Source organism: Diplotaxodon limnothrissa, linkage group LG22, assembly GCF_057381915.1.
Source record: "Diplotaxodon limnothrissa isolate DT_005_m linkage group LG22, D_limnothrissa_male_GT1.1, whole genome shotgun sequence".
Taxonomy (NCBI): domain Eukaryota; kingdom Metazoa; phylum Chordata; class Actinopteri; order Cichliformes; family Cichlidae; genus Diplotaxodon; species Diplotaxodon limnothrissa.
Window position 1 is genome coordinate 12,092,968 of NC_140616.1, and position 16,637 is coordinate 12,109,604.

General features: G+C 39.1%; 2 protein-coding genes across 2 annotated transcripts; both read left to right on the forward strand.

Moving 5' to 3' along the window:
* Positions 1 to 9: 9 nt before the first annotated feature.
* Positions 10 to 2,129, forward strand: LOC146609483 (uncharacterized). The gene is made up of 3 exons (XM_085346747.1): positions 10 to 112; positions 1,471 to 1,581; positions 1,863 to 2,129. Exons 1-3 carry the CDS (start codon positions 61 to 63, stop codon positions 2,096 to 2,098), a joined length of 399 nt encoding a protein of 132 aa, XP_085202873.1. The 5' UTR covers positions 10 to 60; the 3' UTR covers positions 2,099 to 2,129.
* Positions 2,130 to 11,572: 9,443 nt separating this feature from the next.
* Positions 11,573 to 14,899, forward strand: LOC146609484 (sperm acrosome membrane-associated protein 4-like). Its single transcript, XM_085347004.1, has 3 exons — positions 11,573 to 11,629; positions 14,203 to 14,313; positions 14,685 to 14,899. The coding sequence occupies exons 1-3, from the start codon at positions 11,578 to 11,580 to the stop codon at positions 14,897 to 14,899; spliced, it is 378 nt and encodes a 125-aa protein (XP_085203130.1). The 5' UTR covers positions 11,573 to 11,577.
* The last annotated feature ends 1,738 nt before the right edge of the window (positions 14,900 to 16,637 follow it).

A 16,637-nucleotide genomic window follows, 5' to 3' on the forward strand; every position in this document is an offset into this window, starting at 1 on the left:
GCAGCCTCTCTGTGGAAGGACTTTCTGAGGACTCGAAGCCAACGACCAAATCAACACAAGATGGCAAAGATTGTGCTTGCAGTCATCGCAGCTGTTGCATCCTTCATGCTGGGTAAGGTTATCCAATCAGTTCTCTGCATTGGTTAATGATAAAATGAGGTTACAAAAATAACATAAATATTACGATATCTTATATAATATAAGGAAATCAGAGGAGCTAAAAAAGGTGTAAAATTATCTTTTTTTTCCTGAAATGCTTTAGACAAGTATTACTGCTAAGTTCCTTTTTGGTGATAAAAAAATCATTGTCTTTAGTAAATTATTTTGGTAGCAGGGTAAAAATAAATTCAGCACTCTGGCAAACTTATTGTGGTGGTTTTTATTTATTTTTCCATAATTTCAGAAATAAAACATCTGCCATCATCCCAGCATTTAAAAAAAAAAGTTTTTTTTCTTTGTGCTGAGGGTAATCATTCACTTCACAGGGCACTTAAAAAACAGTAGGAGACAGCTGGTTAAGGGACTATCGAGAGTGATGGGATGTTGTTGGTTTTTTGACAAAACTGGTCAAATTCTCCTCACGGTAACATCTAAGTAAGACTCCTGTAACTGCGTCAGAGGCAAACACTGTGCCTGCTTTGTGTTGTTTGGGCCAACTGCACATGAGCACCACACGATGTCAGGAGAATCCGCTCCAGCTTTGCCCAAAGATGCTCTTTCTCACATTCTGGAAATGCAGACATTTTTCGTGTGTGTTGCCAAGATGCGAAGCCTGGGTGAGGCATGCAGGAAGCAGAATTCATACGTTATATGATATTTGGATATTTGCCCGTGCTGTTTTTTTTAACTATCTGAATAATTAACGCCCAAACTGACTGAGCTGCTGCTCAGGGTGAGGTCTATAAAAGTTCAGGCCTCTGGTGTATTTATGATTAATGACAAGTCTACTAAAATAACAGCAGACTGACTCTTTTTCAATCCTCCAAATTAAATAAAACCTACTTTGACGTCCCATTTAGTGAAAGTGTTTTTGTTAACAGATGTTTCTGGACTGAATTGAGATGATAGCCTTTTAACATATAAAGCTGATTGACTGACAGCTGTTGCTCACACCTGTGTACAGGGTGTGGCAGATCAGACATTTTCCATTGCAGTGTGTCTGAGTCTCAGTCACACCTGGCGCAGGGCAAAACTGACTGGACAGGGGGAAAAACACAAAAAATCAGAAACAAAAACTTGACTGCTTTATCAACCTGATTTTTTTTTCCACTGATAAAAATACTTTTGGCTACTCCCTTTGTCACTCCGGGTAGTGCCACATGTTTGATTTTGCCGGATGACCAACACGGGATGTGTGTCTCTGGCTGTAAAGTAACCGGTGACCGTTTCCTTGCCAAGCGAATATGTCAATCACTTCTGATCGCCTCTCAAAATGATGTTCACTTTTCTGCTTTCCTTTGTGTGTTTCAGTGGATTCCCTGTCATGCAACAAGTGCAGCTTTGGCCTTGTGGGGTTCTGCTTGTCCAGCAGTACAGAGACCTGCTCTACCAACACCAGCACTTGCTATACTGGAACCGTGGGTAGGTCACCTCCTGATTGTTTTAAATATCACAGCAAGTGAGCACAGGAATGAATCACATAAATTATACCTGTCTACTTTCACAAATGTATCTGAAGACATACCCGATGTCCTCAGCTGCCAAAACAAAGTAGGGTGTGGTGGTAGCTGGGTGACAGTGGAAAATTACTAGTTAACAGGTGCTGTGCTTTAAAGAAAAGTCAGTTCAACTGGTTTAAGGTTATAAAAACATTCTTCACCTCTGTAAGTCTCAATAGCCTAACATAACTTTTCTCTCTCCAGCTTTCCCATCACTCACCAGCTTCTCAGGCTTCACCAGCCGGGGCTGCCGAGGTGACACTACAGCTTGCAACATTACGTCTAACAACACCCTGCTGGGAGTCAGCTACAACCTCGCAATCACGTGCTGCTCCACGGATAATTGCAACCCCACAAGCGGTGCCCCATCTGCCAAGATCACCCTTTCTGCCGCCATTGCTGCAGCCGTCCTGGCCTCCGCTTGGGGAAGCATGTTGTGATCAAACTTCACACAATGCTAGCTAAAGCCATTCGTACCAAAAACCTAAGAAAAAACATGTTCTTTACACTCTATCTAAAATGAAGTCTTTGGATCTCAGCAGTTATTAAGTAAACTTACATGCATAGTCATGAAGCGAAGTTTTGTTTGTCACATAAAACACAAACCTCTAGTGCCAACGTCATGAAAGTTAATCTATGAGATGTTTCAGGGAAACATTGAGTTTTTAAGTCTTCCATGTTGTTGCTTTCCTTTTTTGTATTTCTCCTTTTAATGACTATATGAAAATAAAAGAAGTTCTAAAAAGCATCTTTAGCCTCAGAGTATTTATTACAGTTTTTTTTAATTGGTTTGGCGCAGTTTTCACAAGCAATTGGTACATTTTCAAAACTCTTAGTACTTATATCACAACAGATCATCAAAAGTGCACGTTTTTCAAACATTTCAGCATATTTTCAATTGTGTCAGTACAATACACATTATGACAAAATATCCTTTTCACTACACAAAATAAGTGTTTCATCTAAATAAATGTTTTGTTCACAGTTACTGCCTTTTATAATGTTATCACTATCAAATTTTTGATTTGCATCTCTTATTATTCAGTTTAATACATTATTCTATCATTTAATTCAACTGATCTTAATGTTTAATCAATGAATCCTTCATTATGTCCATGGATTTTCAACTTGACTGATTGTTGTCTGGTCATTTGTAAGTTACACATTGCTGCAAGAGCTTTCAATCTAGAAATACTAATTGCTAATTGTTTCCCCCTGATGATCACAATTAGTTACCATATAAGTAGAACTGTGTTTGAGACTTTGCACTGTTCAAATATGGAGCAGGATAGACTCTTAGGGAGAGGAAACCTTCATCGAAGGGGTGGTGGTGCTCCTCGACAGAGAGGTGGTCTTCAGAGAAATGTAGGCAGAAGACAATGCACCATCATCTCTAATGAAGTCCGGGCCATCATTGTTGACCATGTGGTTAACAGAGGCTTTACCATGGCTGAGGCTGCCAGGTTGGTACAGCCTAATTTACAAAGGTCAACTGTCAGCTCTATCATCAGAACTTTTCGCCAAGAAAACCGGTATGTCTGCTATAGCAACTTCACTTCTAAAATATAATACTCTATTGTATAGATGAACAACATGTAATTGTCAGTTTACAGTAATGTAATTTGTAATACTTCAATATTCACAGTATATGATTGTCCTCAGAATTAACAGGAGACAACCTGGTGGTGGTCGCCCACGTGTTTTGACTGACCAGCAGGTGTTGGCTGTGGTGGAAATGGTCAGGGCAAGGAATGACATACGGCTGTCTGAAATCAAACAGGCTATTGAGAACAGCAATGACACCTTTGCCAATGTGCCATCAGTTAGCCTTCCAACGATTGCCCGGCTTTTGAAGAAGCACCAGGTTTCCATGAAACAAATTTACTTGGTTCCTTTTGAGAGGAACAATGTCCGGGTGAAACAACTGCGTTCAGAATATATTCAGGTACAACACTAAACTGGCATGCAATTACTGTAACAGTACTGACAACTACTAGTTGTAAAAAAAAAAACCAACTAAATTATTATTTTAGAGGGTGATGGAGCTGGACGCTGCTGTGAATCATCACAAGTATATTGTTGTTGATGAGGCCGGTTTCAATCTGGCAAAAACTAGACGCAGAGGACGTAACCTTATTGGACAAAGGGCTACCATCCAAGTCCCTGGACAACGTGGGGGAAACATCTCAATGTGTGCAGCTATATCTGAAGATGGTGTGGTAGGCTGTAGACCAGTTCTAGGGTCATACAACACTGAACGTGTGTGTGTGTGTGTGTGTGTGTGTGTGTGTGTGTGTGTGTGTGTGTGTGTGTGTGTGTGTGTGTGTGTGTGTGTGTGTGTGTGTGTGTGTGTGTGTGTGTGTGTGTGTGTGTGTGTGTTTTTTTTGTTTACAGTTTTTTCTGAATGCTTAAACCCTAACTGTGATTCCTGTAGCACAATCTCTAAAACTATTCAGACTTATAGCAAAACCACTCACTGAGTTTGCAAAACTAAAAGCACAAAAACTGCTTTGCACTCAGTTTGCAATTTTGTAACACACACTTTGCAAAACTGTAGGCACAATTCACTGCACAACACTCAATTACCAAATTTCCAACACACTCCTAGCAAAAGTATACACATGTATGGCTATCATTAACACTAATTTGCCAACTGTCTGGCACACTTTCACATGTCAAAACTTTCTTAGATAATTAGTTCACTTTGCAATCAGCCTAAGCACTATAATACAGGTAAGCTGTGTGTGCGGAGTACAATGGAGGGAGCAGAAAGAGTGAGAAGTAGAGGAGGCCGAGGAAGAGGACGTGGACTAGCTAGCTGTGTATAATGATGTGCTACGTGATCACTAGCGACAGAGCTATGTTACACAGCTAACTTTTTTCACTCATCAAGGGTTAAACTTCAGTCATGAAAAATCTATCCACAATACGAGGTCAGTCAACAGCAACAACATGGGAATAGAGTAGCTGCAAGAGAATTCAACATTAATGAATCAATGGTACGGAAGTGGAGGAAGCAAGAGGAATGAGTTGAGTAAAATTTGACTTCTCTGACTGTTTTGTTTCGCTTAGTGCGCCTTATAATCCCATGCGCTTCATGGTCCGAAAAACATGGTATGTAGCTTGAATTGCTTTCTTATATAAACAGCCTGTTAACCTTGGCAGGTTAAAAAACAACTTCTGCTTGTGTACTTTGTGATAAAGGAGGTTCCTATTTTGATAAAATTGTAATTAAATGGAGTCAGATATTTGACACAGCTGATTAAAACACTTTCTGATACTTTCCAGCACCTTTTTTATTTACAGTTGCTTTTTTTGGTTATTGTTTTCTTTCCCACAGTTGAATCTCTCACCTGTGAGACGTGTGATTTTAAGATCCTTGGCTACTGCATGCACACTGATCCTGTAAATTGCACAGGATCTCAGACTAACTGCTTCACTGGAGTTGCAAGTAAGAGAAATACCCAGAACTTTCTGTGGCACAGCTACAGAGGAACTATGAAGAAAATTACATTTTGATTTCTCACAACAGTGATAAGACTTTCCACTGAATTTGTTCACTGTGTCAAAAAGCAGTTCAGACTTTTTGTCAAAGTTTCCAGCGTAGGGACATAAATCTTTTTATATTTCATTTCTTTAACATGTGCTACAAAAAACACATTTTAACATGTAATCCAAAAAAAATGTTTTACAAGCTTCAAAATATTTTATGTTAAAGTATTAAAAAGAATACATCTTACAGTTTTTTCTGAATGCTTAAACCCTAACTGTGATTCCTGTAGCACAATCTCTAAAACTATTCAGACTTATAGCAAAACCACTCACTGAGTTTGCAAAACTAAAAGCACAAAAACTGCTTTGCACTCAGTTTGCAATTTTGTAACACACACTTTGCAAAACTGTAGGCACAATTCACTGCACAACACTCAATTACCAAATTTCCAACACACTCCTAGCAAAAGTATACACATGTATGGCTATCATTAACACTAATTTGCCAACTGTCTGGCACACTTTCACATGTCAAAACTTTTTTAGATAATTAGTTCACTTTGCAATCAGCCTAAGCACTATAATACAGGTAAGCTGTGTGTGCGGAGTACAATGGAGGGAGCAGAAAGAGTGAGAAGTAGAGGAGGCCGAGGAAGAGGACGTGGAGGTGAAGAAGTAGGATGAAGAGGACGACAAGGAGGAGCAAGAGGAAGACGAGGAGGGGGGAGAGGAAGATGAGGAGGGGGGAGAGGAAGGGTAGGAAGAGTAAGAAATAGAATTGCTGATGACATCAGAGCTACAATAGTGGACCATGTAATCAACCGTGGAATGACCCTGAGGGTAGCTGGCCAACGGGTCCAGCCTAACTCGAGCCGCTACACTGTAGCAAGTACCATAAGGACATCTTGAAATGAGAATCGGTTAGTACAGTCACTTCGCACAAAGATTTGTAGCACTGCCATATGCCAATGAGAAACACACCAATACCATTGATGTAAAAATACTGAAATTGTTACTTTACAGAATTGCTAGATGACCAGATGCTGGGGCAGAGGAAGCATGTTCACTGCAGACCAAGTAACCCATATAGTCATTATGGCGATTGCAAATAATCCTATACTTGGAAATAAACACTTGTGTTTGTTTTGATGTGTTTCAAGTACACCAGTACTTGAAGTTTGGATCCCTCTATGCTTATGGATCTATGACAGAAGTATGAGCTCAAACTGACATAGCCTACCTTATGCACAGAGAAAGCAAAAGCCAGATGTGTTTTGTATTCATACCATCAGTGTGCAGTTGGCGCATTGTGTGCTTAGGAGATGATGGCTTGTGTGTACTGTTTGATACGGAAACACCATTTTTACGAAGGTGTGAAGAGTTAATCTAGCTGTTAGGGGTGCAACGATATTCGTATCGATATTGAACCGTTCGATACAGTGCTTTCGGTTCGGTACGCATATGTATCGAACAATACAACATTTGTAATTTATTTTATCAACTTTCCTTCTGATGATGCTGTCTGTGTTGAGCGCTCAGTGAATCTGCGTTCGACTACTCCGCCTAGGCTGCACTGTCGAGCGCAGATCCACTGAGCGCTCAACACAGACAGCATAGTCAGAAGGAAGAGCGCAGGGCACCTCCCCCACCCTCATTCAGATCTGGCGTTTGGAATTATTTTGGTTTTCATGTGACGTATGACCCTGAAGGTAAGCGAGTCATGGACTAAAGTAAAACAGTATGTTGGATGTGCCATGCAATGCTCAATTACATGGGTGGGAACTAGTGTGTTAGCGCAGTTAGCTCGTTAACGTGTTGGCCGTCTAGCCCCATGCACGGGGCGATCGGCGGTAGCTCGTTAACGGAGATTTGCCGTGTTGTGGTGTTAAGGTCATTTCAACGAGATTAACCTGAAAGCACTAGTGGGAACACAACGAATATGACTGCACATTTACGCCGACATCATCCTAGTGCAAAGACAAAAACAACAAGCATGCTACTAACTTTAGCCGAGTCATTTAGACAGCTGTTAGCACATGATTCTCCTTATGCTGCTGAGAATATAGCCCAGAAGAAGCGGATAGTATAGCTTTTATTTTGGAAAGAGACATTTCTCTGTAATAAACTCTCTTTTCCAAAGATGCATGATTCCTCAATCAGATACAGGGCTTGCAATATCGCTAGCCCGACGTCCCGGAGCTAGCGATTTTTTTTTTTTTCAGTCGGGCTACCAAAATCTATCTCTTCCCTGCCCGTTGGGCTATTGTAGGAAGGAAAAATATATGTCAATGCTTTTGCATTCTTTCAGAAATGTAGCTGGGTAATTATGTCATTGGCATCGGTGAGCCACTGTCAATATGTGACATATTGAAATCGCGTTTGAATTTGCGCTTGTTTTTTTGCTTTCACTTTGCAATCGTGCGAACTGTGTATAGAGAGCGACAGCACTGATCTGTGAGTGATGATAATTTGTGCACCAATTCCTCTGACATCGTCTTATTAATCGTTAGCTTATATGCAAACATGACAAGTGAAATCTCCCGCAGCAAGCTTACACATGTGAGAGGTTGATCGCGCAGAGAATCGCTGAGCTTATGTGAGTGCGCGTGTAAAAGCAGCAGTATATATATTTTAGTTCTGCTGAGCCAAATAAGACAGGTCAGGGTGAAGAAGTGACAGCCAAAGAAAAGCTTACCACAAAACGGAGAAGTTATGACAAATGAGACTATAAGGCAAAAAGAAAGTGCAGCTTTATGGTTTCATGGACAAAATAATTTCTGTGGCTGCAATATGACGAGCTAAATAACCAGGGCTGCACATAAGTGGTCCGCAGGTGCGCATTCGCTGTCAAAATAAAAAACACGCACAAGGGTTAGGGTTAAATTTAAAAACTGTACTTTTGAGTTAAAATATATATTTATAATTTTAATAAATGACAAATTAAAAAGGCATGAACATTTTTTTTGTATCGAAAAAATATCGAACCGTGACACCAAAGGATCGAACCGAACCGTGAATTTTGTGTATCGTTGCACCCCTACTAGCTGTGTTTGCTTTTGCAAGAGAACTACAATGTTTTGATTATTGGGTGACAGGTTTTCTTATTTGTGTGAAGAGTTTTGCAAAATTAGCCAATGGTTACAAAAAATGTGCTTAAGCAATCAGAAAAAACTGTAAATGAACTGGAGCAGGCCTGTCAGGGAGAAGACATCGTCTATGTTGTTGTGTGGGACAATGTCAGCTTTCAAATTTTTTTTTCTTTTGTTATGCCTGAACATAAGTGTAATATTTGCTGTGTAAAGTTTTACAGTTCAGTTACACTCATTCATCACCAAGGACAATTTGAAACGCTTACCTTGTATTATTTGCTCCTGAATGAAATGATTGGTAAAAGTACTAAGCTGAAAAAAGATCTTACTGTTTTGTTTGGGTGATTAACGCAAATGTTCTCAGAATATATCACAATGATCATATGTTCTGCAACAATGATTAAGTGGAATGAAAATATGTGCAAATACAATGAAATCATGACATCAGATTTGAAAGAATGACTAGTGGTGTTACAAATGTGATCAAATGTGAGTTTTGTACTGAGAGATTTGAAAATGTACACTTTAGTTATGAAAATAGTACCAAACCAATTAAAAAAAACTGTATTTGACTGATTGTGGATACAGTTTACAAAAATGACAACAAAAACAAAGGGAAACACAAAAACTGGTTACATTGAATACAAAACAGAACTTCTCATGTTGCAACTTAGGTAAAAAAAAAAAAAAGAAATTAACAAAGCACAAGAACCCGGGAGGGGCGATTGATACTAACAAAACCTTTCCTTGCAAACCACAAAGAAGTTAGCTGCAACACAACTGAGCTTCACATTCCCATTAACACAGTAAAACCTACAGTGGTAGGTCATCGAACATCTATGGAATAAGCAAATCTGTTATTTAGCAGGAGCATCCCTAAATTTAAGGTTAGACAAGTTTGTCAGAAAATGTGCCTTTTTTATTTTGGATGGAGCCTTCCAACTTCTCAAAATGGCACATCTAGCCAGGAGGGAACCAAAGGACAGCACCCGACGTTTTATCCCGGTAATATACTTATCATCCTCACCTACTGTATCAAAGAGAGCAAGTACGGGGTTGAGAGCCAGTTTCAGGCCGGCAGCCTTGTTCAAAGTGCAGAAAACCTCTTCCCAAAAATTTGCCAAGGCAGGGCAGGTCCAAAACATGTGGGTAAGACTGGCATCATCATACCAGAACCTGTTACAGTGAGGGTCAAAGCTAGGATAAATCTTAGTTAATTTGGATTTAGACAAGTGGGCCCTACGGACTACCTTGAATTGGAATAAGGAGTGGCGTGCGCAGAGTGATGTGGAACTTACCAGAGTGAGGACTGAATTCCATACGTCATCTGACATAGTTATACCCAACTCCTTCCCCCATGTGGATTTGAGGCCTTCAAAGGGAGCTGAAGTTACACTGCACAGTTTGTTATAGATGCGGAAGATTATACCTTGCCTGACAGTTGCAAATTAAGGAGCTCGTCCATTAGTTAGCAGCTCGAGCTTCTGGAAAATTGGAGAGGTGGGATTGCAAAAATTGTCTGAGTTGTAAATGTCTAAAAAAAATTGATTTTTGGGAAGAATGTATTTTGCTGACAGCTGATCAAATGATGCTAGTTTATTGTGTATAACGAGATCTTTAAAGTAGATAATACCATCTCTAAACCAGACCTGGAACAAATTGTCCAAAGCTGGAGGGAGGAATAGGTGACTTGATTGGATGGGGCTTTGAAGTGAGAAATTCTTAAGATTGAAATGTTTCCTGAACTGAGCCCACACCCTGAGGGAGTGCTGAATTATCAGATTAGATGTAAAGTTGTCAATGGATAGAGGGAGAGAAGAACCCAGAAAGAAGGCAAGAAAAATATACTGAATTGAGTCTAACTCGAATCCGCTGGTCCCAGTAGTTGAGAACTCCCCTCTGACGTGGGATAATGAGCTATTTGGTCTGAAACACATGAAAGTGGAGAATCACTGGTCGCGGTTGGTCACCCGGTTTTAGCTTCGGCACTAAGGTACGGTGAGCTCTGTCAATTTCTGGAGGCGATGTGAGTATATCCCCACCAACGATTTCACAGAGGGCAGCGACGAAAAAGTCAGTCCACTTTGAGTGGATTCTGCTAAGTCAAGTATTTGTAGGTTTTTCCAAAGGCTGAGGCCTTCTAGGTCGATAACTTTGACGCCCAGCTTGGAGTTAGCCTCTCGGAGGTCACCATGTGCTTCTTTGAGCTCTTTGATCCGCTGACCTGCATCTTCTGCTGCCAGCCCAAGCGAAGACAAACGCTGGCCATGTTCATCCACTGCTAGCCCAACCTGGTCAAACTTAAAGTTGAGTAAAGGAAGACTTTAATTCAGTCTTGAGTTCTGCTGCCAGCTCCTCTTTATGTTGGGTTAACAGCGCAACAATGGGGTAGATTTTCATATTAAATGTTGCCAAAGCTTCAAACATATGTGCAAATAATTCCTTCACGCTTGTCTAAATACTGAATTTCAGACTGTTCATTCATGGTTCTGTAAATTGTGAATTATGCAAAGCTACTCTAGGAGAGTTAAAGATGAAAAAGATGGAGCTGGAAGTGGTCCTGTGTATGTGTAAAAATGATGAGAAAAATGTACTCAATGATCATCCTTTGCTCTTGTATCTGGTTGTGCAGAAGCAGTGGGTGAGAAATTTAGTACACCCTCACTGCTTCCATTTGAATTAAACAGATCGAGTAGGGTGTTGCTAATCAAATGCACTTGATTAACTGACCCCCAGCAAGTGTAATAAAAATGTAGACATTTTGGCAGTTTGCTGGTCTGGAGCTTTCAGGTCTTTGCTAACACAATGCAAGCTCCACGTTTGGTGAATAAGCACAATCAGCTCATGCCAACTGCATTGGAGGAGTGATGACTTGGGCTTGTTTTGCAGCCACAGTACTGAACACCTCATGCTCGTGCACTGCTTCTGAAATTTGCCTTAGTTTATAATCTATAAATAATGACATGGTGTAATATGTCATGTGTTGTTCTTCATCTCAGAATTGAAAATCATTTAATATATTTAAATCAAGACCTGATAAAGATCAGATAACGTTTTTTTATTATGGGCTGATACATAAACCCTACAGTAAATAATAGGTTTACTTTAATCTTACTTTCTCTTATACATATTCATCTAGCAACACTCATGTCACTCCTTGCAAACTTTATCAGTCCAGTTGACGTGTATTTCTGATACAACTCCCCCAGTGAACAAAGATATGACTGCATTGTTCGTCAAAGCAGATTTCCCACAGCTGCCGTAACAGTGAGTTCGTAGAAAAATAAAATAAAAGTTATCTTTCTGGTATTTTCACCTGCACTTCTGGAAACATCAAGATGAAAACTTTACTGTGGAGTTGTGCAGCAGTAATGACTCTGTTTGTTACAGGTAGGAGGTTTTTTTGCTTGCTTTTCTTTCTGCTTGGACTCAAATACTACTGGTTATTTTCAGAGATACTTTAAAATGTGTATATCCTGTCTTGGGAAAAACTGAAAATATGTATAAATATAAATACCTTGAACAAGTGATTTCATTTTTTACGACTTCAAATCAACAATCGAGAATATTGTTCAGTGTTTCTGAAGGGTCTGATTTCATAACCCCAAAACGTTTTTACTCGACTGTTAAAAAGTTTTACACTGCTGTTCTTCCAAATTGTTATTAGAATATCCTTAAAAGAACCAAGGTAAGTGATAATAGGGTTTTATCTGGCTCAGCTCGGGCTTTTTGGAGGATGTCTAGGCCCCTAAGCAGTGCTGACCCATGTATAGGTAAGGCAAAGAGTCTGCATATTCCTATTTAATAGAAGCCTGTGCAGTTTCCTGTTGTTTCTGACCATCTGATAAACAAAAGTGTATTTTAAACTTGAGCAGAAATGGGCTAAAGGACCATTAAGCTCATGCCACAACCCTCCATTCATAATGCCTAAGGATCACTGCTACTACTTTGTTCAGACTAACATCTGATATGGTCTTCACCGAAATTGTAGAATTCACAGGCAGTAATCTGTGAATTGTGGTAAAACGACTAATGAGTTTGATGGAAAATAAACTTTTTCATGGGTCAAGAAACAGATTAACCTGCAGCATCCATGAAGCCATAGAAAAAGGGTTTGGATCTTACAGTGAGTGATCCAGTGGCTCTGTTATGGTGTAGAGCCACTTGTATTTCTCAAATGTTTCATGAGCTGAAGAAGTTCACCCCTTTCGCAACCTACAACAATTTTTTATGGGTTATTAACAATTTTTTTAAAAGAATTGAGCGGAGTTGTAGCTAAAGTTAAATGAAGGTCAGCACGATAGCATCAGCAAACTCTATGCTGTGTATTTGCCCTTGTTTCCATGCCTGTGATTCAACCATAGGTCAGGGACTGCTCCCTTAAAGTAAAGGGCCACTAAAAATTCATACAGACATGTTAAAAGTGATCACCTTTATCCTATCATAAAAATTTTCTATTCTAATGCAGCCACTTTCTTTTAAGATAACAAAGCATGCATAGAGCTCTTAGAATCAAGAATCAATGCCTCAAAATACCAAAGCTGTTCTAGCATGATGTAATGGTCCAGCACCTCCCATAAAATAAGGTTTGTCATTTTCTCATGATGTCTGTCACCTGTTTGTAATGAAAACTATTCACAACAATTGCAGTGTTGTTAAAACCATGTAAATGTTTCCCCAGAATCACAATGAGGGCATTTAGTGCTGCTCGAAGTCATTCTGAATACTGAGAAAATGCAGGTAGAAGGACTGGTTTGTTAAGAGTTTGTCAGAAAGATGAAAGGCAAAACATTTGGGGAAAAACGATCTAGGAGGTAGATTGCAGATGACGAATAGTCGCCAAACTTAAACCCTTGACCTTTGTCATGAATTTGTGACAAAGGTGAAAGCAAAGAAATCTACTTGTGAAACAGAGTTGGAATGGACCTCCCTAATTCCACTGTAGAAAGGATGTCAGAGGATGTCACAGGTCGCAAGTGTTAGCAGGGCTAATGCAGAGAGAGACACACAAACCATATATACACACACACACACACACACACACACACACACACACACACACATATATATATACCGTATTTTCCGCACTATAAGGTGCACTTAATATCCTTCAATTTTCTCAAAAATCAACAGCGCGCCTTATGTATTATTGTGCTTACTGACTTCGAACCGATTTTATGTGGTACACGGTGCTCAAAAATATTTCAAAAAATGTTTTAGTATGACTTTGGTAAGCTTCGAAGCCGCACTGCTTGATGGCTTGTCAGAGCATTACGGCTACCGTAGTCGGGAGCCTCACAAAGTAATCTGGGTCCAAAACTCCGTCCAAAACACTGTGGCATCACTGAGAGTTAAAAACTGTCTAAATTCTTTCACCTTTAATAAATTGATCAATTGTGGGGTTACTTAAGTTGGACTAGCTGCTAGCTTGGACTAGCTAGCTGTGTATAATGATGTGCTACGTGATCGCTAGCGACAGAGCTATGTTACACAGCTAACTTTTTTCACTCATCAAGGGTTAAACTTCAGTCATGAAAAATCTATCCACAATACGAGGTCAGTCAACAGCAACAACATGGGAATAGAGTAGCTGCAAGAGAATTCAACATTAATGAATCAATGGTACGGAAGTGGAGGAAGCAAGAGGAATGAGTTGAGTAAAATTTGACTTCTCTGACTGTTTTGTTTCGCTTAGTGCGCCTTATAATCCCATGCGCTTCATGGTCCGAAAAACATGGTATGTAGCTTGAATTGCTTTCTTATATAAACAGCCTGTTAACCTTGGCAGGTTAAAAAACAACTTCTGCTTGTGTACTTTGTGACAAAGGAGGTTCCTATTTTGATAAAATTGTAATTAAATGGAGTCAGATATTTGACACAGCTGATTAAAACACTTTCTGATACTTTCCAGCACCTTTTTTATTTACAGTTGCTTTTTTTGGTTATTGTTTTCTTTCCCACAGTTGAATCTCTCACCTGTGAGACGTGTGATTTTAAGATCCTTGGCTACTGCATGCACACTGATCCTGTAAATTGCACAGGATCTCAGACTAACTGCTTCACTGGAGTTGCAAGTAAGAGAAATACCCAGAACTTTCTGTGGCACAGCTACAGAGGAACTATGAAGAAAATTACATTTTGATTTCTCACAACAGTGATAAGACTTTCCACTGAATTTGTTCACTGTGTCAAAAAGCAGTTCAGACTTTTTGTCAAAGTTTCCAGCGTAGGGACATATTTCTTTTTATATTTCATTTCTTTAACATGTGCTACAAAAAACACATTTTAACATGTAATCCAAAAAAAATGTTTTACAAGCTTCAAAATATTTTATGTTAAAGTATTAAAAAGAATACATCTTACAAACATTGAAAACATTGAATAACCTAAAACAAGCCAAAACGAGATAAACAAGTCAAACATGGACTGTCCTTTCCTCTCTCAGAGTTTACGATCAGCCTGTTGAACATCTATGAACGTGGCTGTATAGAACCAGCCGAGTGCAGAAACGAGACGGGCTCCATCTTGTATGTGAACTACACCGTCACCAGGACCTGCTGCAGCACCGACCTGTGCAATGGGGCCACCTTCATCCAGCCTGGCTTCACTGCAGCTCTGTGTGCTGCCCTGCTAGCAGTTTGGAGCCAGTTGGGTTTTTAAAGATGACGAGAAGACACAACAGAGTGTTGCTTTGAGTTTCCATTTCATAATAATTCACTTTCAAAACGTTCAATTAAAAAAAATGAGTTAAACAATATCTCTAACATGTAAGTGTCAGTGAGATGATGTAATGTGCTTAATAATCTAAACTATAGGTTTTTCTATGCAATTCTACAGTTTGATACAGTTTCAAGCCAAAATATAACAACCAGATGCATTATATTACTTGAATTGCTTTTTAATTACTTTTTAAAGCTGATTTAAAGGAAAATAAATTCTTACGCTGATTATCCATCTATTTGCTTCCACTTGTCCAATTCAGGGTCTGACTTTCTTAGAATAAACAGTTTTGTTGTAGAAAAAGAACATGACATGGGTCAAATTTAGTTTCTTTTTAATTTGGATTAAAAATTCATGACTTCTTAAGTACAATAAAGTAAAGTGCTGAAAAACAGAGTCAACGATTTTAGCTATTAAAATCTATTTCTCACTCCTGAAGTCTTTAACAAAAAACTCTCCATGTTGATAAATTTGGTATGCCAAAAATGATAAAGACAGAATTTTCACGAAACACTGATGTGATAACTTGAAATATCCCTTTACCACAAATGCTGCATATCACTTGTTGATCATGACATTATTAGTCATGATAAACAAGTGCTGGAGGGAGTGTCAAACAGCTGGTCAGTAGTCCAGTTAATCCTATGACATGGGGTGTGTCCACATATTTTCATGCTTTTTATTTCCATGGTTACTACTAACTACAATACTGCTGAACTCGACATGTGAGCTACATTAATTTCCCATATATGACAGTTCACAAGCCTCCATAAGTTCTCAGTTGATTTTAATTATCTTTAGTTTGTACAGTAGAGCCATCAGTGGTAACAGGTTTGACACTTTCCTTCTGTACTTCACATATTAGCATGAAGAGCTACTACATTACTGATGTTCTGGTTTCTATAACAGACTTTAAGCATTGATATCATGGTATATAAATTCAGTGAGAACAGCGTGTCAGTTGTGATGTCATTGATGTACAGAAACCAACGTGGATTTTTTTTAAAATCTGGTTTCTGATAATCTGGGAAAAAGCTGTATCATATCACAGGACTCACGTTGATCCCAAGTCCATTGTCTAGCTCTGGTTCCTTCTGTTTCAAAATTGTAATATATGATAGTCTTCATTAGCTCATTTTAATTTTCTTAATTAAATATAGTTCAGTTAAATGCACTGGATGATAGGGGATAGTTCCAGAAATGTTCAGAGAATGATGCCGTCAGTATTATAAGCATCTACATTCCATAAGAACTGAGTCACTGATCTTAAGACACAGTCACATCACAAAGCCATAGAAAGGTCACTGCATTATTTGTTGCTTTTAACAAGCATAACTAACCGCAAGGTCTGCAAAACAAGTTCTTTAGTGAAAGCAATCAAATGAAGCCAAACCTTGTACTGTCAGGCTGGGAGCGTCTTTTGTTGCATTTTATATTGCCTATTTTTTTAAGTGTTCAGCATGTGACATACTCTGCCAAACCTTACTAAGGTTATAGAACTGTACAAAGGAGGGTGACTGCACTCTGTTGCCCTCCAGTGTCATGCCTGCAGTTTTGTTTTTTATTGTGAGCATAAATCTTAATCCTTCCTGTCATTCTCATCATTTAGAATGCCATATTCCATATTTTCCTATAGTTTTAGTGTTATATGTGTCCATTTCTGTCCCATAGTCCACCT